This window comes from Scomber scombrus, chromosome 22 (genome assembly GCF_963691925.1).
Source record: "Scomber scombrus chromosome 22, fScoSco1.1, whole genome shotgun sequence".
Classification (NCBI taxonomy): domain Eukaryota; kingdom Metazoa; phylum Chordata; class Actinopteri; order Scombriformes; family Scombridae; genus Scomber; species Scomber scombrus.
Genome location: NC_084991.1, coordinates 7,410,221 through 7,435,861, shown reverse-complemented (window position 1 = coordinate 7,435,861; position 25,641 = coordinate 7,410,221). Strand labels below are relative to the sequence as shown.

At 41.2% G+C, this 25,641-nt stretch overlaps 2 protein-coding genes across 2 annotated transcripts in view; one reads left to right on the top strand and one right to left on the bottom strand.

Moving 5' to 3' along the window:
• Positions 1-25,641, top strand: part of LOC134004461 (mitogen-activated protein kinase 12-like) — a 424,476-nt gene that overhangs the window by 188,056 nt on the left and 210,779 nt on the right. The window lies entirely within an intron of this gene.
• On the bottom strand, positions 1,290-22,168 carry lrig3 (leucine-rich repeats and immunoglobulin-like domains 3). Its single transcript, XM_062443841.1, has 19 exons — positions 21,753-22,168; positions 17,072-17,143; positions 16,875-16,949; positions 10,342-10,476; positions 9,959-10,102; positions 9,641-9,784; positions 9,393-9,536; positions 8,180-8,323; positions 6,227-6,307; positions 6,042-6,113; positions 5,434-5,505; positions 4,604-4,767; positions 3,941-4,276; positions 3,522-3,803; positions 2,963-3,439; positions 2,702-2,860; positions 2,473-2,613; positions 2,050-2,304; positions 1,290-1,959 (listed from the first exon to the last, which is right to left on the bottom strand). Exons 1-19 carry the CDS (start codon positions 21,947-21,949, stop codon positions 1,733-1,735), a joined length of 3,321 nt encoding a protein of 1,106 aa, XP_062299825.1. The 5' UTR covers positions 21,950-22,168; the 3' UTR covers positions 1,290-1,732.

Genomic DNA, 25,641 nt, shown 5'->3' with positions numbered 1-25,641 from the left:
TGACAAAGCCTCATATTGGCCTTGGCTGAAGTGAAAATCATTGCACAACCATTTTGTCCCCCCAATCTCTACACTGCAGTTGCGCCAAGAGGGGATCACTTTAGGGCAAGTATGAACAAGGGGAATGATTTCAGCAGCAAATGGGCGTGAGTATTGCATTAAGACAGAATTGAACACATCTGTAGTACAAGAATCAGTAGTAGTAGTAGCCTTAATTGTAGTTGCTAAACTATTAATCATATTAGTAAAATCATACTAGGGAGTGATCAGTAACTGTAATACAGTAGTGTTAAACTGTGTAGTTCATTTCTTTTCTTCCTTGATAAAAGGAACTTGATCAGTAGTAGTACAGGTAGAAGTTGCAGTGGTGGAAAAGGAAGTATTACTCATGGTAGTAATTTCAGGGCACTCAGTAGGCAAGGGCCAACATCAATTAAAGTACTAGTTGTCATAGTTTGTGGTAGTGGTAGCATTAATATTTGATTTTTATTCTGGTGTACATATTGTGGAATTGGTTTGAGTGATAACAGCAGCAGGATCTTGTTTAAGCAATAGTGATATCTGTCTATTATTTGTTATATTACAATATCTCTGGCACAATATTATATTGCAATACATCTAATGTTTTTGTAAGTGTTGTGTTAATAGTAGCATTAGACTAGTTGGCTTTGAAGTTGAAGGCTTAAAGCTTTAAGTTATAACCCATCATGAATCCCATCACAACACTTTGCCCATCAGAGACCAAAATCACTGAACTAGTGCTGGGCCATATGGTTAAAACCATTGTCATGATATCAATGTCTATTTTCCTATACTAATTTATGGCACAATATGACAATTGACAAAATAATACAGCTGATAATGGAATTGTTTTCCATTTTGTATAACCTGACATCCAAGTCTTTGTTAGGTATAAAACAAACCTCCAACAACTAAAAATCTAACAGCTTGCTTGGAACCATTCATTTGGAGAACAGTATTTTGTGGCATCATAAGATATTATCACAATGTGATTGTGCTGGAGGTCAGTAAAGAATCACTGCCCAGACCAACATGGAACCAGACTGTGATAGCAAACAGTTAAACATCTCTCTCTCTCTCTCTCTCTGTCAGTGGGGGGGCTGACTGATGACAGAGCTACACCGTCCTTGGCGGTCCGCTGTTCTGCTCTAAGAGGCTGGTGTTTAAATCCCCCACCATCACCAGCACCACGTCCTCCAAATGTCGACAACTTCTTCTTCACGATTAAGACAGTGACATCATTGAAGACTCTTAAGTGAATGTAGCAGCACACTTTAAGGTGTTTTTATTTTAGTTTACATATGTGCAAAACATTGCTTCATTGAAAGCAATAAAAACCTTAGGCTAGAATAACTGAATTGGCAGGGCTGCAAAATACTCGTACATGAAAGAAGGTAAGCAAAAATAATGTAATCTGTTTATATACAATTTACAAAATATAATAAGATTTATATATAAAAAAAAGTTGATAGTCATCTATATTATTTTACTGAAGCTGTATCACTAAAGAACAGCTGTTAATATGCTCCTTGTAATTTTCTGTAGGAACATCAAATTGTCCTTTACATTCACTCGTTGCACATTTGAGGAGTCCTTTATTGCAAAAGTGTCCATTCAGTGAGGTAGAAATTTTCCATTTTTTTGGTAGTCCTCTTCATGAAAAACAAGAGCAAACAGGAGCTCAGTCACTCAGCTAAGTGCTCGTTCTGCCTTATGAGATGCCATCAGTCCTGCTGCTGTCAAATGGCTGTTCGTAAATGCTGTTTCTCTGCTCCAATGCTGAGCCCTTGATGAAACTGTTCTCTTCATGGTCTGAATCGGCGTCCGGGGCGATGTAAGGGTTCTCATGCAGAGTAATTCCGTTATGCGTCACTGATGGTGGGATGAATCCTGGGTACAGGTCCTGCTGAGGCCTCCAGGGAGCTTTCCCAAATGTTCCTGGGTGAGGAAGGTGGACAAGGTCAATTCAAAGTAGGGACAAATTTTGTCATTTGGAAGTTTTGGAACATTCTTTGACTTAACACCTACCCATGAAAGTGTTGCAAGGGGACAGACACTCGTGAGGACGACCGTAGTCGTTCGCATCTCCCTCCTCCACGGAAGGGCGGCGGTCACTCTGCTGGTGGGAGGGACCGTGATGGAGATTGGCATTGTGAAGTTGCATCAGGACAGTGGAGGAGCAGAGGTCAAAGGGCTCGGTGAGGAAATAGTCCCTCCTTTTAGGGTTGGTCAGGCTGCCACTGTAGGAGTCAATGCAGACGGGTCTTTGTTCAATGGAACAGCCTGAAGGTAAGAAAAACAGGAAATCATTAGATCCTTTACAAAGCAAGGAGGACAAATTCTAGAAATAATGAATGTACTTAAACTTGGACATAATGTTCTTTATCACCAATGGTCTAACAATATGGTTGCAGGATCATGATGACGGAGAATTCAACACACCGTACACACCTGTGAACACCTCTGATGGGTCGGTGGAATACATGTTATCTCGACGAAGCAGTGATCCAATTGGCCCTTGATAGTGGCACAGCAGAGGATCTATAGCTGCCTCCATGTCTGCTTCACTTCCTGTATCCAGCTGACAAAGACCTGCACAGGTGAAGGAAGAGGAAAATGTCAGGAACACATGAAGCTCCTGAAGGCTTCTCTTTTAAGAGAAAGAGAACTGATGTTTTACCATTTATGTCTTTAGGCTGCAGGTAGAAGCCGCTAATTGATGATGCCATGTACTGATGGCTGCTGCCGCTCTCAGACGGGATGTAGCCATCCTGTCGATCAGCTAGCGTGCCCTGGGAGGACAGGTAGCTGGGGATGTCGGCAGGCAGGTTGGTCTCATCTGTAGCACGAAAACATCAAGTTATATCTCACTTTTTCTTTGCAAAACATTTTAAATAAGATTAAAATTACCTTAAAATGTGTACTTGGAGGATGAACTCACCTGTGTTGGTGACACTGCAGTCCTCATTGCGTCTACGTGTATGGTAGATGATCACCACCCAAACCAGCGATGTGCCGACAACACAGCACACCACCGCTATAATGACGATGCCCACTGTGGTCCACCCATCATCATCCGATCCCGCTCCGCCAACGACGCCGACCCCCACTCCACCCTGTACGCCGGAGTCACAGTTGGGATTCGGTATGACCGCTAACCGAATATTGCCCCTCTCAGTGCCCAGGGCATTGGACATCTCGCAGGTGTACTTCCCCGCGTCGGCCTCAGCAGCGTCCACGATGATGAGGAGCTGGTTGGCAGCCGCGAAGAAGTGGCGCTCGGTCACCACCAATGGGCTATCATCTTTGGTCCAGTTCAACCTTGGGGGAGGGCTGCCCCCAGCGATGCACTGGAGAACAGCGGTTTCACCCTTGGCTACTGTGCGATCCATGAGGGGCCGTAGGAAGGAGGGTGTTTCTGTAAGAGGGAAATAAGCTATGTTAATAACTTTTAAACCAACAACATTTTGAGTTTCTGCTACAACCCCACCATTTCTTACCAAGAACTGTTAGCGTGGCATTTGCAGAAATGGCTCCAGCTGTGTTCTGAGCCGTGCAGCTGTAAACGCCAATGTCCTCAGTCTTGACGTCCACGATGAAAAACACGTCGTCCTCCGGCATGACGTGCATGCGCCGTTCGCGGGCAGCGGGGAAGTCGGTGCCTCCGTCTTTCTGCCAAGCGATTTGAGGGGAAGGGTGACCCACTGCAGCACATTCCAGCCTAGCTGTCGCCCCAGCTCGGATGCTCAGGTCCATAGGCATCTTGGTGAAGGAAGGGAGCACTGGAAGAAAAAAAAGTAGGATTAAAGTTTATTATAATCTATCAGAGACAAATTAAGACTTTGATGGATATTTTAAGGACCTGTAGATACTGTGTAGATAAAGACATGTGGCAATAATAGAATTCTCCCAAACTTACTGTTGACAGTGAGTCTGGCCTTGGTGGAATAGGAAGATCCGAAGTGGTTGGAGATGACGCATTGGTATTTTCCTTCACTGGAGAACTCAACGTTGGGAAGCTGCAGCGTGGTTGTATACTCCGTCACCACTGTCTCACCTCCCGCACCTCCCTGCACCCGCAAGTGAGCCTGATGTTGGATCTCCGCATCATTCAGGACCTCATTGTCTTTCTTCCAGGCAAAGGTCATAGGTGAGTCGCTGGAGCTGGCTGCTGAGCAGATGAATGTCACGTTGGTGCCCTTGAGGGCCGACTGGGTCTCCGGCTGCACGGTGATTTGAGGCTTTGGGAAATCATCTGAGGGAGAAACAAGGAGGTTTACATCTCTGGTTTTTACAGAAATTGGGGGCAGATGAGGCTCCAAGAGGGAAAAGACTGGACTGAATTATTTACTACTTGGTTCTCTCCAACAGCATCCAGGAAAGCTGAAAACATAACTTGGTAAATTTCCGTAACTTTCCCTTCATGCACTCGTTAGCTCATCCAGGAGTCAGGGGGGAAAATACTGAACAATTTGGGTCAGTTCGCAAATGGAAAACCTGCCGCAGATAAATGGCTGTTTTTGAGGCATTACAGTATGTGTGGTAGAGTAAAGGTGTTATACCAAGTGAATACATCACTCACCACACACAAACTCCTCCTGGCTGACGGCGAACACGCTTCTGCCCTTCAGCATCTGCGGGTGGGCGCAGCTGGCATTGACGCAGGGCAGGAAGGTTTGTTCTGCCACCCAGACTGGAAGCCACTTCAGCTGGCAGTCGCACAGCAGGCTGGAGGTGTTCAGACGCCTGCCAGGGAAGAGTATTTCAGAAATGTTACAGTGAGAATCTACAGGGGGAAGTTTTACCAGTGCAAAGGTGAAGTTTTTGTATCTTGATGGTGGTATCTAGGCAGTTTTTTTTATTAGTTACCAATTTCATGGTTGATTTATCTGACAATTATTTTCTAAAATAACTATTTAGCCAATAAAATGTTGGAAAATTGTGAAAATCATATTTACATTGCCTATTTGTCTGACCGAATGTTTCGGAATTTCGGTTAACGATCACAGATGACCAAGAAAACCAACAAAGACTCACATTTTAAAGGTTGGAGGTAATGCTCAGCTGCTGGTATTGAATGGAACATTATCTAACTTGGCAAGAATAAGTAATAAGCATATTTCCCAAAACTGTTCCATAACTGTTTCTGGACTGTGTGATCTATGATCCATTTTGTTGCAGTAATTTTAAGAAAATCCTAAAATTCACTCATATAACTTAATACTGCACCTTGTGTTCTCTTTACTTCCATGGAAAGAGACATAGGAAACTGTGAATCTGTTATTAACATTGAAGTAAGCATTGTTTGGTGCTGACTTTCCCAGCAGACTATAATGAGTTTCACCTGGTGTTCTGTCCCACATCAACACTAAAACACTAACTGAAGTTGTCCTGAAACATGATCGCACTTACAGCTCCTGCAGGTTCTTCATCTGAGAGAAGGCGTTCGCTTGGATGGACATGATTGCGTTGTTACTCAAATCTCTGCAGCGAAAAAAAGAAAACAAATTAGGCCTGGTAGGATTCTTGCAGGGGGGCACAAAGAAAGAAAGAAAGAAAGAAAGAAAGATGGCAGCTTTTTCCCTTCCAACATCAGCCGTATGGAGTGAAGGCTACAAAAACTTCAATCAAGAGAAGAAAAAGGTCTGGGCTCCAGAACAATAAAACTCTGGGCAGCAGTTTGCTGTGTTAATCAAGAGAGGCCCAACTCTGGGCTGCTTTGAGCTCTGGCAACGGCTGGGAAAAAACACTAATTAGAATCAAATGCAGCTGTTGTACACTCACACACACATTCACACACACTTCCCGCTCTCGCCTCGGTGATCGATATAGTCTGGCACACATGCAAAGATACTAATGACAGAGTTTTTTCTTGATTCCACATCAAAGCCAAGGAATGGGAGAAGACAGTTTGGGTGTACGACTCCAACAAACAGCGTTTGTGTCTCGGTGTGATTCACCCTGATTAGTTTACAGCTCAGACTTTTGGAAACAATCAGTGAAACACGAGGACTACTCACAGGTGCTGCAACGCATCCAAGCCGGAGAAAGACTTCTTGGTCACTGAGCGGATCTGGTTCCCCTGCAGAAATCTGAGAAAACAATAGAATCTGATCAGTTTCAAACATGGTTAAACTTACTGACCTTATTTTGTTCATGTGTTCTTTTTAAGTCGAACATTGTGGCAGATTGATCATGAACTCACAGGTTTTTCAGCTTGTCCAAAGCAGAGAAGGGCCCATTCATGTCCTCTATGGTCCAGGAGATTTCATTATTTTGGAGATCCCTTTAGAGAAAGAAACAAAGACAGACCGCATCGTAAAAAGTCCACACCCAGAAAACAACTGCGTTTGAGATGTTAATAAAACTTTATGCGGCTTTACATGTCGTGTGACGGCGAAAATGTTTGAGACATTTATATTCAAAGCGGCTCCATTCCTCACAGGAAGCTCCTTCCTGGCATTTGCGGCGCTTTTTAAAAGTCTGCTATGGCTTTTCTGTGTTGTACGGCGGCAAAAAATTTTTTTACAAGGAAGTGCTGCAATACAACATGTGTGCTGCAGAGGATAAATATACTCTGCGTGCACATTAAGTTATGGATGTAAGTACCCTTCAAAGCGAGATCTTGATTCACATCCTCTTCTGCCATCAAATACAAAGTGATTCTGTGATTTCCTACATTTCCCAGAGTGCATTTCCAACGCTAGAGATCCAGCCTGAATTTGTTGCCTTTTACCTGCACGTGGAAAGTAAACTTTTCTGTCAAGATGACCTGACATTCCCTAAGATTACAACCTGTTTTGTAGCTGCCATGCATTCTAGTCTATTTGTTGAGGAAAATTGCTTTTCTTTAATAGATTCCTCCCTGTATGATCTTTAAGGTCAACCTACCAGCTCCAGAAAGAAGGGCCCTTACTCTTTGATTCTGAGGAATTACACCAAAACCTGACGATTACTGCTATCATTCTCACACTGCGGCTGCCGGAAAATTGTGGGCCCATTTATCCTTCTATCCACAGGAAGAAAAATACGCTAAACAACTTAATACGCAGAGTTACAGAGTACGAAAATCACTAAAAGCCAAGAACTTCCCAGAGAAATTGCATCCTTTGATCCCTCAGCTGCTCTAATGCCTTCAAACAGTTATTTTCCTCCTCGGCATGCCTGGTTATGGCTGATTGAGATTGAGGAAGGGCGTGTGTGTGTTTGTATGTGTGTGTGTGTAGAGGGGGTGGTGGGTTTGAAGCCCTGAAGCAATCCATGTCCACCTAGCTGCACACCTGCCCTACGGTGACCTCAGCAGCACGGCTCACATTTGGTTCCAGTTAAAAAGTCCCAACCAGGGGAAATGTTACGGAGCCCCTCTGTGGGAAAGCGGGGGATGGGTGGATGCGGGTGTGGGAGGGGGATTGGGCAGAGGAAAAGGGAGAGATGGGGGTGGGGTGGGGGGGTTGTTGAGGTTGGGGTTGTGCCTCTCGGAGGTTTTTTTATGTGTGCGGAGAGACCTCAACACAGTAATCTATTTCACATCCCGAAAACAAATCGGGCAGGATATTTCCACTCAGGCAGAGGATTAATGGTAGAGGTGGGTTTAAAGAGGGGGCGACAGGGCAGCGCACGGAGTTACTGTTTTTAAAAACTTGTATATTTGATGTTATTGTTAGCTGGAGTGCTGACAAGATGAAGCACTTTCTTAGAAAGCTTCAAACAAGCAATCCAAGGCTTCACCGGTTTTCTGGTGTTCTCGAGGTCATAATTTCAAACTTTCTCTATGTCATGGTATTTATGGTTAAGACTCGAAAAGAACTGGATTTTGGTTGGTTTTTAGTTTTCGATAACCTCAATGACACAAAATGGCTAGGTTGAGTCCACACAGTTCTCATGATCAAATATCGCTATTAAACAAAATACGATCAAAAGTGTGAACCCGCAAGAACAGAACTTTTTTTCTTTGAGTGTGAACCTTTATATTTTGATGATTTGTTGTCTTGTTCTTGCTAACACAACTCAGATAAGCTAGCATCACGACACCTGTCTTGGGAAATTACATCATCTTATTTTCCGGTTGTATATTCCGTAAATTACATGAGCATTAAAAAAAAAAAAATTCTTTTGGCAAAATCAGCTCATAACATTCAAGCGCTTGAATTTGACTCACAGTGTCTGCAGGTTGGAGAGGCCACGAAACGCTCCGTCCGCGATGAAGCTAACGCGATTGTTCCCGATGTGGAGCTCGTCCAGCAGGCTGAGGCCCACGAAGCTGGATTCCTCCAGTCTGGAGAGGTGGTTGGAAGAGAGGTTGCTGTGGGACAAAGTAATGACAAACATATTAGAAAAGCATTTTCCAGACTCCTGTGTTTCTTCAAAACCTCTTCCAGCAACATCCCATTTAGATATCATGTGGTTTGCTACTTTTTGTGCCTTAAGTACTTCCAAAAGTCACTTTTATAAACCAATACTTGAAAGTTTGGCAAAAAAAACAAACAATCCATATATTTCCAGGCATTCAAGACTCAAATTACCAAAACTTCAAAAGTCACTGATTTGATTTCATGATAACTTCTATTTAGCACGAGTACGAGCAGATCAAAGATTTGCAACCAAACAGAAATCGTGAAACAAATAACTCCACGCAGACGGTTTTTTAAAGTAAACTCAGATGAGAACAAATCAGATAGCTGGGCACGTTCCCGGCCGACATGCAGCTTGTTTACTCTCAGGTTTAAGTGATAAGCGTGAGAGAAAAACAGGGGGAGACAAAAACAACAACCTATCTGTGAAGAGAAAAAAAAGTCTCCAGACACTGCAAGCACTAAACTGACCGCTGCTGTAAACAACAGCCACAACAAAGCACATCCAATCTGCTTCCAGGAATGTGTCTGAATGGGGGGTGGAATTACTGACGTTTGTGGGTAATGAAGTATTTCATGAGGAAAGAAGCCACGATTAGTGATGAAATGTGAAAGAGGAAAAATAAATGGGACTTTAACTTCCTAGGGGGGTTGGGGAGGGTGATGTTTTGGCTCAAGCGGCAGCAGAGCGGAGAGGGGGCATGAGGGTGTGTAATATTTTGGCAGTGCTTCAATGTTGGCACAGACTGGCAGAGCATAAGAGACAGTGCTGTGTGTGTGTGTGTACGTGTGTGTGTACGTGGGGATTGGCGTCAGGAGGTACTGGAGTGTGAGGAAGGGCAAGCGGGAGTGCCAGAGAGGAGGAGAGGGCGACACAGAGAAGTGTTGGGAGTTCAGAGTGTGAATGAAGAGTGAGGAGGGAATAACGAGAGAGAGAAGGGGGAGGGGGTGAAAAAAAAAATGAGAGAGAGAGAGAGGGTGCAGCGGAAGGGTGGAGAATATATAAAAAAGTGGACTCACAGCTCGCTGAGTTTCTGGCAGAACTCCCAGGCGTCAGGTCGGATCCTGCTGATGGTGTTGTGGCCGAGGTGGAGCTGCTGCAGAGTCAGCAGGCCGTACAACCAGCCCTTACTCACCTCCGTCAGGTTGTTGTAGTCCAGCTGCCTGCGAGCCCACACACACACACACACACACACACGTAAAGTCAGGTGTTGCTCTGCATTCACGTCATGCTGGAAGAACAGAGCTTAAATTGTAAACGCGCTTACAGGACTTCCATGTTGCTGAGGCCCCAGAAGGCTCCGTCCATCAGGCGAGTCAGGCTGTTCCTCTGCATTTTCAGTGAGCGGAGAGCGTGCAGACCGTGGAACGTCAGGCCCTCCACCCTGCGGACACGGTTCCTGCTCAGCTCCCTAAAACACACACACATACCACACACTGAGCGCCAGCAAGGAAAACTGAAATGGAACAATGATGCTACGTCTTTGGAAAATATCAAGGTGTTGATAGTTTCATAAGTGACAGTTTGAAGTCTTCATCATGAAATTTTCCATAAAAAAGAAAAAAAGAAAAAAAAAACAGCTTACAAGTGCTGGAGGTTGGGTAGCTGGAAGATCTTGGCCGGGATGGTGGAGAGGCGGTTGCGGTTGAGCCGGAGAACCTGCAGGCTGCTGGACAGGTTGGTGAAGCATCCCGGCTCCAGCGATGAGATACGATTGTTGTTGAGGAACCTGAGAAAGAAAAAGATTTTAGTTCATGTGCAACTTTAACAAAATATATGGTCCCTTTCTAACAGATGTTCTGGAAATAATGCGTTTTAATGGGTTTCCCAGGCATTAAATGTGACAAACACATTAATATAGTCAATGAGAGGCACTGTGGACCTATAAATGATCCAAACCACTAATAAACAGAATATTCTAACTTAGATTAAAAACAGTTTGCATTTTCAGACAGAAATGACACTCACAGGTTCTTGAGAGGCAGAGCGGGGAAGGAGCTGGCCTTTATATCCACGATGTTGTTGTTGCTGAGGTCAAGCGTTTCCAGCGCGAGGAAAGGCCGGAGCTGCTCCACAGAGATCCTGGTGATCCTGTTGTTTGCTCTGAAAATACAGACACCATCGCTCCAATAAATGACAAAAATACTGTGTATTTGACTAGTGGCACACACCAGTTTCATGTTCCCAGATATACAAACAGTCAAGCCCCTCAATTAGCTCGTGGTATTAAAAAATGACAAACTCTCACGCTCATGTACAGCTTACACTTACCACCCAACGTGAAACTATGTCATTTTTTCGCTGATGTTGCATGCAAAGCCAACAAATTGACATGATCAATGCCGTTGCTCTTCACACCAGGTCGAAACAACCTTTCGGTTTAGTGATGTGTTATTTTGTTTATAAGGTTATTACTAACAAGGTATTTAAAAAAGTAACCTGCCAATTACTTGGCTGATGAATACCATTCCCTCAGTGAAAGCATGCCTCGGCAGAGGCCAGCAATTTCCTGAGCTGCACGCCTCCTAAATTGCAGTGCAGGGACTGCTTAGTTATAAACAGAGCCTGTACAGTGCCCTCTTTGTGTATGAGACTCGGCATTAGAGAGAGTGAAGGGGGGAGACAGGAATTCCCTCCAATGCACCAGACTACAGGCCTCGTTTTCAGTATTCATTGCGATGGTTACAGTCCCCCCACTACCACCACCCCTCCATCTCCAGCTACACCTTACTGACCAGAGAGCTGTTAGTTTTTCGGATTCAGTCAAAAAAAAACAACCCCCCAAAAAACAAGTGAGGACAGTTTTATAATGAAGGTTTAATTTGGGATGTGGTGTCATTAATATTTAATTGTTGGGATTTTTCAACCAACTGACCTACAGTACAGTATATGGAGTGGCAACTAACTGCAGATGTCTCCACAATTACATGTGACAATTTTAATATGATTTAAACCTTTTAGATTGACTTCCAGAGATAATAAATAGGTAAAAAGAAGAATACAGGTTCAAAATATAAAGCAGCGTGATTTGACTGTAAGGACACAAAGCATATTGAATTTTGCTGGAAAAAAGTCAGTTTGGACACTCAGCATTCAAAGAATATTCAATGCTGGTTGGTCTAATCTCATTTTCAGATTTTATAGTCAGTCCACCTCAAGGCTCAGAGACAGCATGGCACCACTGTGCTGTGAAATCGAGATGTCTCACCTATTCAGAAGACTGTGAGGTAACACTGACCCATTTTTCCATGCATGCTGGCTGTTTCAGTGCACATATTACCATAGCGACGGCACTCTCCATCTCAAAGACCTTTTTGGTAATCTTCAGATTCAAACACACAGAGTACTGAAAGATTCACCCAGTTAAAAGATCCAAGATTGATGGCAGCCCCTGAGAGCTTGGTGTGACTGTGGGGGGGCAACGCTGGGATAAAACCTTCCAGCGCACGTCTCTGTGTTTAGCTCTTAAGTCAAACTTGGTGCTGTGCCAGGTAAAGACAGTATAGTGGGGGCTGGCAGGGTTGTGTTTTGGGGCATAAACTAATAAAAGTGGCTAAACTTGCCTAAAATTACAAATTACATGAATGGAAGATTTTATGATGCGCTGAAACCGAGGATTTAACCAAATCAAATGAAACATGGAGGTTGACATATGAGCCTAAACTACAACTCTATAGTAAAATACAGCTCATTTTCTACAATAAAAACGGCACAGGCAGCTCTTTTGTTTGGAGATTTGCAGAGGGCTTTCCACGCACCGCAGCCCCCAGGTCCCAAACAAAAGCGCTGCACACCACCTGTATCTCAGTTTTCATGTTCCCCTGACTGGTCGCTGAGAGAAGGAGGGCTGACTGGCAAGACAGAACCAGTCTTTCCAGTTTTCTCTCAGGGGTGGGGGAAGAAAGTAGAGCTGCGGAGAGGGGAAGGGGGGTTTAGTGCACGCTTCCTGCCTCAGGACGACGACGAGGAGATGGGACGCTGAAGTTTTAACCAAGAAGTTGAGCCATGAGTGTTAAAAATCTGGCAAAGTTTATAAAAAAGTCAAAAGTCTAACAGCATGGCGGGAGAGGTGTAAACACTTGCTCCGACATACGGCAAATCATGCTATTTTCGTCTTTCTTTTCCCACTCATCTCAACATCTGCACTGACATCCTGCCTTCCCCTCACACAAACAAACCCAGCATTGTACGCTTTAATTACACACACTTCAAATTTGTTCATCCACTTTGCTATCAGATAACGTGATTATGGAGCCATTACGCTTGTGTTTGCAGGGCTTTGCTGCCGTTAGAGGAAATCAATGGAAGGCCAAACATACGCCGATAACAGCCCAAGGCATCTTCTGTATTGACAAAATGTGTGCTCTTGCCCTTTTTAAATGCAGTTTTCCACCTTTTAAATTCTTATAGCGGGCAGTTGCCAGCTTTCTACTCCATATAAGAAGTAGAATTCATAAAATATGAATGTATCAGATGAGAGACTAAGAGACCACCTGAGGATGAACGCTTTCTATTAACAGGCTTATGGGTCCATATGGGTACACATGATGTGGCTTTCAGAGATTTGCACACTCACACATGCACATACCTGCCAGCACTCTCAGCAACTGTACAGTATTTTCGGCCTCAACCACCATCAAACTGACCACAGTTATACAGTGGGAAGTTATGTTGTTCTGTGAAATATCAGAGATGCTTGATGAAGTTGTTTTGTTGTTGATTTCTCTTTCAGCAAAAGCTTTGTCCACCGACAAAACTAATTCAGCTCTATTTAATGCGGGAAGCTCTTTAAACAGAAAGCTGCTTTTTCTAAAACTGTCTCCCTCGTAGTGTGTGTGTGTGTGTGTGTGTGTGTGGTATTTCCTATTGGAAAAAGAACAGAGTTTTGAGAAGCCATCTGATGACTCCCTCTCTCTGCAGTGGCGCCTGTAATGAAAACCAGGGCTGCGTTTACCGTTGAGACGCCATATTAAACTCTGCACATATCTCACTCAAATGGCTGATCATCTTAACACGTCGTCTCCCCGTCAGAGTGGAGGGAAGCACGGATCGTATGAAAGTATGAACTGAGGGACCTTTGCATAAAAATACAGAGGAGCTGTAAAACTCTTGGAGCATCATTGTTTTTGTAGAAAACACTCTACAATGTGGTGTTTCTACCCTGCATTTCTTGGTGACCACCTGTCAATCAAGCAATGTAGGCAGGACTGACACCTTCTTTAAACTAATCATTTTTTAGGTGGTTATTCCAGCTAATGCCAGCTACTGAGTTCTTCATCCAACAGAACTGATCAAGTAAAAGTCATATGTTGTAATGTGTTGGAATTCTGCTCTGAAACAATTAGTCAATAATGGTTTATTGTGGTTTTTAAATAAAGTCATTTATTAAGCACATACTCTTGATTTTTTGCTGGCTCAAAATGTGATGATATGCTGCTTTTCTGTGTTGTATATCATTGTAAATGGTAATACCTATTTTTGTGTGTTCAGATTAAACAAGGAATCGATAAATAAAAAGATAACCAACAAATATTGACAATATTATTTTGTTGCAGCCCTGGTAAAATCCCTATTGGATACAGATTTATTATGAAAATATCTTGGATTATTACTTTAGTCACTACTGTGTTGGTATTTTTATCTTCAACAAGATTCCTATTTCCGCAGACATACCAAGAGGCTCACCTTCTTAAACTCCTAATCAGACCTGGAATCTCCAGGTCATTTGTTGAACACAGGCTGAGGGATTTAGTGGCGGTGGGGTTTACCCCCTCCATAAATTCTTGGGAAATTGTTCAATTAATTAAGATGATCACGACTCAATTACTACCAGCTGCAGGGTTATTGCCGTTTGTTTTTACTCAGAGCTGCAAGGTCAAAGAAGTCGGCGAGAGCTGCCGCTATGTCTGACTGGCTGTTTGAATAAGTGGTATTCGATACCCCGAGGTCTTTTTTTTCTCTTTACTACCCTCCCAGCTTGGAGAAACTAAAGGAGGGAGAGAAATTCTGGAAAAAATGTTCCACTGGAGGAGGAAAAAAAAAATTCACACTGCACCAACTAACCTGAAGAAAAAGGGCGGCACCCACAACAGCCAGGGTGTACGTGAGAGTGAGAGCATATGTGAATTTTAGCTTCATCTTCGTCTGTTACTGTTCTTCCTTCCTTCATATTAGTTTTTTTACTAAGTAATTGAAAAGTATCGAGTACCGATACCCAGCCCTAGTTACAACAGTTTTGGACGTTTCATAGGAGAGAATTTGATTGGTACTGGTACAATGACTTCTTTGGGTTAACAGGTACTGTAAATTTATAACTGAAGCAGCAACAGTAACAGTTCAATACATTCAAAGAATAAAAAAAAGGATTTTGCTTTACAGACAATATTTTCATGCCACTCAATTTAAATAGCTGTTGACAGTTGCTGCTTTGAAATATTATCTCAAGTATGTTTTGGCAGCGTAAACATAGATAACACAACTTTGACCTCAAAGAGTGGAGACAAAGAGTGATGTTGTTAAAAACGGCAAACTAGCAAATTAGAAACTTTGAATGGCAAAACATTTAATATAAATGAATGTCACATCTTTTTGACCAGGACATACATAAGTATTTTTGGAGCATTAGCATGATACACTGTAGCTTACTAGCTTGTACCTATTTGCTAGAATACCTAATTAAAATTCAGGAGGGTCAGGTAAGTAGCTAACGCAGATTAGCATTGGCTATGACACAAACTGCTAGATTTACATCTCCTTCCTGTTGTACATATTTCTTTTACTAAGAATTAGTGTCACTTGGCCAAATAAATGTAGTTATATACCTTCATAAAACATTTCAAACAAATTTCTCTGATAAATGTTTGTAAAAGGTTCATGGGTATCTGTATCGCCTCAAAAACTCAGGAGCATCAGACAGCTAACATAAATTAGCTTTGTTTTGACACAAAGTTCGTGATTTTATCTACCTTATTTATACTTGTTCGTCTTTTTCACACTTTGAAGTTTTATAATGCTCTCATCTTAAAATAAAATACGGTCTTGTGTTTCGTGTTATTCTGTAACTGAAAAATTCCAGTGGTGCAGTATTTTTCTGGAGCGTGTAAAGGCCGAGTTAACATGATTGACATGACTTTGGGTAAACCAAACTGAACAACATCCTCAAATCAAAAGAAATTATGGTTTGGAGAAAGTCAGGCATTTTAAACATGAAACATGTGTAGAAACTCTCCTTTCTAATCCAGAGTTGCTCAAGGGTACTTAAACAGCACTCATAACAGTAGTGGAAGAAGAACCTGTGCTCTCTTTCTAACCACTGAAAGGAACAATGCAGCCATTCACACCAGGTGTTATTTGAATGTGGTAAAACTACTGCAAGAAAGATTTTTTAAATTTAAGTTAAGGTACCTGATACAGTATATTCAGGGTAAAATATAGTTTTTGGTAAGAAACAGCATCTACATATGAAGAGATTCACTTAAAAGATGCATGAAATATGACATCTACTGTTTAAAAAGCCGTCCCACCCATCCTCCTCTGCTGGGAGGAAACTTGTAGCTGGGGGTGACACTCCTGCACTAAATGTGAAAACAAATTGTGTCGATGGCTGATGGCTGAACGCCCTGCGGCTGCTGCAGAGCATCATGTTGGGGCTTGATGAGGAATACGCCTCATCTAGCCGGGAGACAGATACATTCTTCCACAATAACTCCATGATGGTTGGTTTGGAGAGACGTGCCACAGAAAGCAAATAAAATTGTTGAGGTTTCACACACTAATATCTGGTGTTGTTCTAAAAGCACGTATTGCACAACAGTATTCCAAAGAATCGTCTGGTTAAAGTCTAAATGGTATGAAAAATGACGAATAAAATCGCTTTTTCACTCAATTTACCAGCAGTAGAGAACTCGCTCTCACAGCATCAAAGAGCCAACACTTTCAACACTATTTTCTATGTTTATGCTACTTATATACACACACACAAACTGATTAAATGTTTCTTTAAGATGATGGACCAACATACTGTCAAATTTTCATGAGCTAAATGAAACTGCCTCGTGTCCAGATTGACCACCATTCAGTTCTGAATACTATAAAAGGCCCACACACCAACATGCAATTCTTCTACTTAAGCTGAAAAATAAAAATCACCAAATTTGGATTTCTCTCATTCTCACATGACAGATTTTCTCTCTTTCCAGCGTCACGTCACTGCCTCCAGGTTAAAAATACACCAACAGCAGCGACAGCCACTAAACAAAACATTTCCATTTCTGTTGATGGCATTTTGTCTTTGACCATGTGACCCGTCTGGGGCTGGCTGCCATGTCTCAGACTGCCCCGTCTGGGAACCGGCTGAGCCAAAAGGGTTGCTCTCTAGTGAGAAGGAGGGGGGAGGAACCGCTTCCAAGCTCACTACTTTACAGTAACCAGCAATGACAACCCTAGCGGAGGATTACCCTCCAGACTAGCCTGAAGTGAGTGTCCACAAAGGTGTTACTTACAGAATTAGCGTTGTGATGTTTGAAGCATATGGTCCCAAATCAGGTATTGCCTCCAGTTCATTGTGGTTCAGCTTTCTGTTAAGATGAAGAAAAATAAATGGTTAAAAGAATAGTTTGTCAAACGCAGGACAGTGATTGAGACAGTTCGGAAAATCCTGCGTTTACTCTAGGTATCTCAGAGCACAAGTCATACTTACATTTCACTTAAATGTTGTAGTTTGGCAAACAAAGTGCTGTCAAGCACCTGCAATTTGTTATGGCTCAGGTCCCTGTGAAAAAAAGAAAGAGGCAGAAATGAAGGGAAAAGTATAGACCATGGACCATACTTCTAAGATGCAACAGTCCTCCATTTGGCTCTACATAGCAAACATAATTACTTTCAACTTCCCTGTTGTTCTTGTGAATGAACACTGTGCACAGAGGAAACGGATCAAAGAAAAATCACTGTAATTAAACTAAGGATCAGAGAGACGGTGCTGCATTGAAATGGAACAGAGTGGTCAGAGATGTAAGCAAGAATAAGATTTATTACCGACAGAAAACTTGCATTTTCAGATACTGTCACCATGAAGTCCAATGTCAATATCTGATTTTTAACAAACTCTTTACAAGGTTTTTTAACTGGTTCCAATTGAAGATTCTTAAAAAAGGTCTTTTTGACATGTATCTGATCCTGCCTCACAATGAACTGATTCTACCCGAGCAACATCTGAAAGCAACTTTAAACCTTCCAAAACAAACTGCTTCACATTCAAGCCCAAAAGGAGGCTTATGAGTGGCTGGCTTTTCATCCCGTCTTTATAACACAGAAGAGAAGACCCATGCCAGAACAGCTCCCTTCATATCCAGGCTTTTGCTGAGACACACAGCCAAAACAGACAAGCTGATATTTTACTGAGGGTCGAGACTCTTCGTGCTGAAAGGAGGTCGGAACCTGGCGAGTGAAGTCGATCAAGTGCTGGAGTCCAGACTTTAGTACTGGCCAAGTCTCAGTCCGGACATTCTGACGTCTGTACTTGTATTAATCTTGTAAACATTTGAACTTTTCTTTGTTCTTGTCTCTGCTGGACATCAGCAATATAGTTTCAAATGTGTTTTCCTTCATATTTAATTATTTAATAATCTGTCTATGTCCTCACACAGGTATTTTAGCTGTAGAAGCCTGAGTAAGGGATCTCAAACCTCTAGCTATGTGTATTGGTAAGATATTAACTCATATGAAAGAACTCTGGCTTTTTGTACATTTTTGAAAACTTGTCAGACTGTATTTCTGGCAGGATTTAAGGGTTGCTTATTGCCTATTTTAGTCTTGAATAGTGCTCGATTATCTCTGGTCTATGTCTTGATTTTGTCTGAACCCACTTTGGATCTGGGCCTGACACCAACTCGTCTGAGCCTGGTCTTGGAATGGACTGAAGCAGTCTTGGCTGCAGCTCACTGGGGGTGAGACTCTTGCTTTTTGAAAAAGGAGCCTGAAAATCAGCTCACAGATTCTGGCAAGCGCAGCCTCGTGCGCTATAAAGTGGTGGAGTTATTGACGCTGCTGCGCACGATCAACGCTGTGGTGCCAGACACTTCTTTTTTTTCTCTTCTCTTTACACCCCTCACCCCCACCTCCTCCTTCTTACCTCCCTCATCTGGAATCCATCAAGGAGCTCTGGGAGGAGGGGAACAACCTAACAACTGGTAATGTATTCACAATGCCGGGAAAAGCGAGAGGGACGCATTTTCATATGTCTGAAACACCCCTGTCGAAACTTTCTTGGGCCTGTTTTTGTTCTTTGCTGGAAGGTTTCATGAACCACTCAACCAGAGTTTTACATGCCTTGCTAGAGCTAGCCCCCCCACCCCCTTCATCCTTTCCTTTCCAAGCATGCAGCTGTGCGTTGTTGTTGTTGTTGTAGTTCCAGCGCTGGGGGCCATATGGGAAAGGTGTCCTATCATACTCCCTAGATAAACCCTGAGTAGCTCTGACACTTCCACTTCCCTCACAAAGCAGACTCTGAGCGGAGCAAGATAACACACAGTGCTGCGTACAGGCTACAGCCTGTATCTGCTGGCCTGGTGAAAATGTACCGCACTGCATTCTTATCAGTCACTGAAAAGCGAATAAAGGAGCTACTCTTCAGGCTAAAAGAGCTGTCATTAATGTTTAAGATTAGAAGAACAAAAGGGGCGTAGCAGCAGATTTCACATGAAGTTCCGTATATGTTCCTTAATGGTTGGGTTGCACCTTGGTGGAGGCATTAACCAATGTTTTTTAAGACTACAAGTTGCAAACTTTGGTATGTATATAATAAAAGTGACTGTCATGTCTTTTTCATTAATGATTTAGACATTTGTGAATTTGAAAAGTCATAATGGGATACTGTAGCATACTAGTTGTTAGCCATTAGCTACAATTGACAGGTTTCAGCTAGCGTAAAAGGTTTCAAAAGATCTTGCCAAAGGACTGCCATTATAATTAACCAGCTGGCTAACACAGGCACATTTACAGAAATGTTGATTAATGTGTGTTGTCCTTCAAAATGAATTAAATGAAAGAAAAGCTAAGTAAAACTCAGGATGGTCAGGTAAGTAGCAAACTTAAAGTAGCATTGGCTATGGCGCAAACCCCCTAGGCGTGCTAATATTGACACCCTCTTGTACTTCCTGTCTTTTTCACAGAGCATTAGTGTTACTTGGCCAAACAAATGTGGTTCTTTAGCTCCAAAACTCGTCACATTCCTCTGAAAAATGTTTGTAATACTTCAATTCTAAAGGGAGTCTGTATATACTACTCCAGATGGTTTATGTTCCCTTTTAAAAACAAGGTAAGGTCTGTGTTTCATGTCATAAACACAGACCTTATGAAACACTGAGTTATTAATTTATTTAAGAAATAGGCGGTGTAGTATTTTTCCCATGCTGAATTTATGGCTTATTGAGACTGAGCACTGGGATTCCACAGGTGTACATCAGGTAAGTATCCAACATACTGGTAAATGATGGCCACTGGACATGATTCCTAATATCATCTACTTTCTGTTATACTTCTTGTTCTTTGTGTTCAATATTACCATTACTTGGCCAAATAAACATAGTTCCTTTGTTAAAGAAACCACCATATGGCTGTGATTAATTATTGAAAAGGTCTTGAGGGAATCCCTAAACTACTCCATGGAAAAATGAAAAAATATTCATCTAAAATGTAAATGGTGTAGCAGATTTCCCTCAATGCATGTATTGTTTTTAAGATGAAACTCCTGTAATTACTTGGTCTTAAACCCTAGAAAGAAAAGAGACACTAAATCTTGGCAATCAATCTGTAATCCCCTCCACCCCCCCTACCCCTCCAGCAACCTCCCAGATATTCATAGTTTAATCCTACTTCTTCTCACTCTTCTCTCCTTCTCCCTCCCACTTTCTCCTTGCCCCCCTCTTTCTTTCTGTGAGTTTGTTTCAAACTAATCCTACACGCTCCTCCTTAATCAGTACCATGGCTCTGGAGTTGCTAATTCAGCAGAAATAATGGGGTGCTGGAAAACAAAGGGTCGGGCGGTTTAAGGGGTTTAAGATGTGCTGGAGAGCCACTCGTAAATTAGCATGCCAGAGTGAAAAGAATTTTCCCCCCATGTGGAACTTTTTTTTTTTCTCATTTTCTCTGGAAGGCCGGCCTTGGTTATGAGGCTCAGGCTGGGTCTGTTTTCTCTGGCAACGTCAAGTTTCCAGAGCAGAACATTTTAGAAAGAGAAAAACTAAACCCAACAGTGGGGCAACAGCTTCAACCAGGCACTGAATCAAGCACTATAGCCTAACACAGGACAATAAAAATCAAGTACTCCAACTTAACGCAGGGCAATAAAAATCCAGTGAGAATAATTATTTGTAAAGTAGAACACACTGAGGAACATGCCATTAAAGATGTGTTTGGTATTTCAGCTCCAGCAGTCTTCAGGCCAACTTAGTCTCAACTTATGGAGCCAGAAGACAAACAGGACAGAAACAGAGATATTACTTTAGGAAACAGTCCAAGGCACAGATTGCATCTGATTTATGCTTTTATGGCTCTGAAGGCCTGGAGGTCTGTGAAACTGAAATCTGAAGACTGAACCAACACTGATGGATTTAAAATCTGACGAAAATGTGTGCAGAATAGCAACACACTGCCAAACCATTAGAAACACAAGGGATATCTTTTAGTTGCAATTATATGCAAGGTTGTAAACTATCAACTACTATTAGTGCTGTCAGTACTATCACAATTACTGCTGTTATTTCCACTACAGCTACTTTCACCATAACAATAAAAACAACTTTTTTAGTACCTGCAGGCACTGAGAGGATTAGTTGATAATTATTCACTTTAGTAAAGGAGTTTTTGTGGGACTGACAATGGCACATTGATGTGTAAAACATGCTGAAAGCCTGCCTGTGCCTCCCTGCTGGCCTTCAGTCTGACATGCTGCTGTGAGGAACAACACCAATGCAATAAATAAAACCTATTAACACACACAAACAGATTAATTAACTCAGGTTAAGTTTTTTTTTAGCCTTTTCTGGTAGTTCTGAAGTGAACTTTCTGAGGCAGAAAAGCTGCGCAGAAAGTTTGGATAAAGACACTGCACCAGATCTACAGTACAATAAGGGCCAATTTCAATTCAATTAAAGAAAAGTTAGTGAAGTAGACTTTTTCTGCAATACTGTGTTCCTCATGTGGTTACAACTCATTCCAGTTTCACTACGACAGGAATGTGGATCATCCCATGGGTGCTGAGAGAAAACACTCAACTTAACCTGTTTATTCCCCAAAACTGCAGAGGTGTGAAATGGCATGAAAGCAACAAAACAGTAAATGGATCATTAACATTCAAACAAATGCTCTTTGACTGCACTCACAGTTGAACTGTCCATTCTGGGATCGTGTTTGGAATTTGGCCCCTTTTCAGTCGACTACAGTCCAAAAGCTCCCCAAAACAGGCACAGGGAGGGGGACACGTCCTTGTGGTAGCACCAGATCCACGCTGTAGTGTTAAAAACAGAAGAGAAACCACGGCAAACCTCGCAAAACTGCGAAGCTGCGTAGAGGAACACATTTTTTGTCTGGCCACACAAGAGAACACCCCTTTAGTCTGATCTTCTGATGAAGCGCAAACAATCCAAACAGTGAGGAAAAATCACCAAAAATCCCAAAATCTGGTGTTGGTGATCAAAAAAGAGATCCTTATATCCAATCCAGCGTTGTTCTGGAGACCATAGTTGTAAAATAAGAAGGAAAAGCGCTCCTCTGAGACCTGATCATTCCTGTGGAGAAACTTTTCTGCCGTGCTTCTCGCCGAGCTGCTGTTGGGGCAACTTGTGCTGTGCAGGATCCCCGCAGCGCAGCGTGAGCGCACACCAGAGGTATGCGGGGGGAGGGACAAAGGGGTGCATGGGAAATGTAGTCCTCACTGCTGAATCCTGCAGTTTTATCCTTAGTACAAAACTGAAAAAGGATATATCAGTGATACTTCCAATGTGAGATTTTACACAAAAAGTAGGCCTATACTTAATGCGTTTTTAAAATTGAGATGTAATCAGGGTTTGCTTATTTGCCAAAAAACTGTTAACCAAATCTGTGACCAAACCAAACCTAGACAAACCTGTTGAAGCAGATTTAGTTTTGGAGTGTTAATGAATACGCAAAGGTATTTTTCAGCAAACGTTTGATAATTGCTCATTTAGTCAAGAATATATAGTATTATGGTGACAACCCTAACCCTAACCCTAAAAGGCAGGTTTTTAGGGCCTTACATGGACCACACACAATATCTGCAACTAATGTCATTTTGGTGTTTTTTTCAATAACTACTTAAGTTATTTTAAAAAGAAAGAAAGAAATATACTCATTCATTTCTTTCACATTTGCAGAAGAGTATATAAATAAGTACATTAATGTAACACTAACCCTAACTACTGTCCTACATAATTTTGGAAGAGTATATGCTGCTTTCAGTGTTACACTTCAAATGATGTTTTTACTCCACTACATTTTCTGAATTTAGATTTGTAGATTTTACATTCAACACAAACTAGCTACAATCCCATGCTGCTTACTAATAAGACACCATACCTTTAACTTTCCAACCCTTACATTCAATAAAGTATTTTCTATCATGTATTTATGTTATCTCAGAGCTACTGGTCTTTTGTATAATTGTTCAATTTAACTTAACCCAACTGTAATCTATTATTACTATTTGCATATGTATTTACTTATTTGTAAAGGACTATGTACAGTGTTAAATATGAATGTGACTGCTTGATGTACTGTATAGCTCAGTTAGCTGACAGCTCATTTGTATTTGCTGTCCCTTGGCTGGTCCCAATTGAAACATATGCACAATAACAGAACAGTACAAAGCAAAAAACAGACAGGATTATTAATACAAAGTTCCACACAGTAGCACTTCACACACAATGTCAACTACAAATAATGATAATAATAAATAATAATACATTTTATTTGTTAGGCACTTCACATTTTTTTGACACCAGTGATAAAAACAAGTTTTGTCACCATGATAGAAGCTTAAAATTAGATGTTTCAGGAAAATAGCAACATAAATAAGTATTTTTTAACCTATTTTTTGAGTGATGTCTTCCTCCCAGCAGGAATTGGTGTGCACATAATTCATGAATAGTGCTAATTAGACAGAAGGTCACATTTCTCCTTGTTGAAAAACACAAAACAACCTCATTCACCTTAAAGGTAAAGTCACTAACAAGCTTTAATTGACATTCTGCACTTGAAAGCAGGCTGATATTTTCTCATTTGCAATGTAATGAGAGGGTTGGGGGTCTTTTTTTGTCATTTCCACATTAAAAGGCCCTTCATGGGATATTCATGCCCAAACAGATGTGTCAGTTTCCCCCTAGGCAAAGTGTTGAACAGTTTCCTGTTTGACCAAGGTCATACTTTCACTGTCCGCTGGCACTTCCTCTTCTCAGTAAGGGCACAAACTCATTATTCTGTTAACATGCAGATGAAAGTCAGACAGATCTCGATGTTAACTGAATAAAAAATAAATGTCAATGAGTCACTCTGTATGCATCATAGTAGGTGCCAAAACCAATAAGTACTTATCTTTATCTCTCCGTATTAATTAAAAGATGGAGTCTGCATATCTTCTGAGAAAGATATGCAGACTCCATCTTTTAATTAATACATATGTTAAAATGAAGAAAAGATAACAAAAAGGTCTAGATGACATTTAAGAAAACAAAATTCATTTACTAAGTTTAGTTATAGTACCTGAATTCTTAACTAATAATTTCAAGTTAGTTATTAATTAAATCTAGTTGCTTTAAAACTTAAGGAATGTCAACCTCTAACATAACCCTAACCCTACTTAGTAAATGTCTGTATGAAATATGGATTATGTGAGTTGTAGAATACACTTTAAAGGTCCTCTACAGACATGTTCTAAGATGTTTAAAAATACTTTGAACAATAATTTGTCTAATATGGTTTTTCCACAAAAAAGTTCAAATGATATCTTCTCTTCCTCATTCTACACAGTGAAATATTAAATACCCAACTGTAGCAACAAGAACATTTTTTAAGTGGAGGGAAATATCCAATGATGCCAAGATGCTAACCTAACTAAGATGCTAACGTTATTCGATCATTGAGGCTAACGTTATTAGCATAACATGTGGTAATTTTAGATATATTATGTTTTGTGCGTGAAATGTGATTACAAACTTACACGGTTACATTGTTATTATAAAGGTGATTTTTTTTAAATTCTATTTAAACAGGTAATATATCAGCAAACAAGTAATTTTAGTGATATCCAGTTAGTGAAAACTTAGAACTGTGCTAAATGTTGAACTAACAAGCAACTAATTTTGTGAGACTTTACCTTTGCTTCACTACATTGAACAACTGTGTTATTAGTTATTTTGCATTATAACGTTTTTTACAATGATATCTTTTACGCTATTACATAAGATTCTGGATGCAGCAATACTCTGAGCGCAATACTTTATTCCTCATTTTGATACTTTTGCACATCACTCTGATCACCATCAACTTATAACAGTAAATTGCACATGATTATTTGATGTTGCTGTTTTTACAATAAACATTCTGCATCATCCATCAGTACCAGGTAACACTTTGGTTAAATACACATCAGCAGAATGAATGGTTTTGGTGTGGTGCTGTTTTTTTGATCTGACAATGCAGGTGACTGGTGATAAGCAGTTCTATTGTTTTGTGAACATTGTATTGTGAATGGTTTATTGTCTGTGTAACAGCTGCTCAAAGGTGTGAGACTGGTCCTTTAGTCAGGAAACAAACTCATTTGTATTCAAAAAAGGGCAAATAGGACAACTGCAGAGAGTGAAAACCCCTCAGTTCTACAGGTTATAAGAGTCAGTATGCTACCATGGGCGACATATGCATGCTCATTCTTACATGGTAAAAACATTTTTTAGCATTCAGCATCACAATGTAACCAGAAATCTTTTGTTTTATTTAACATTGCTTATCCATGTACCTTTTCTAATAGCAAAACTCAGCATGCAACATTTTCCTGTCGCTCCATTTGCTGTTATCTTGACCAATTTTCAATTAAAAGCCATCAATAAATTGGATTGTGCTAGAAAGAAACAGGGCTGTAGAACAGTGTATCGATTCTGTACTCAAGTGACAGAACGTGCATGAACAGCAAGGTGATCTAATATAGGTCTGAAAAATAATGAAAACCTTATTTTCATTTGCTGCTGTCATAGTTTCTTA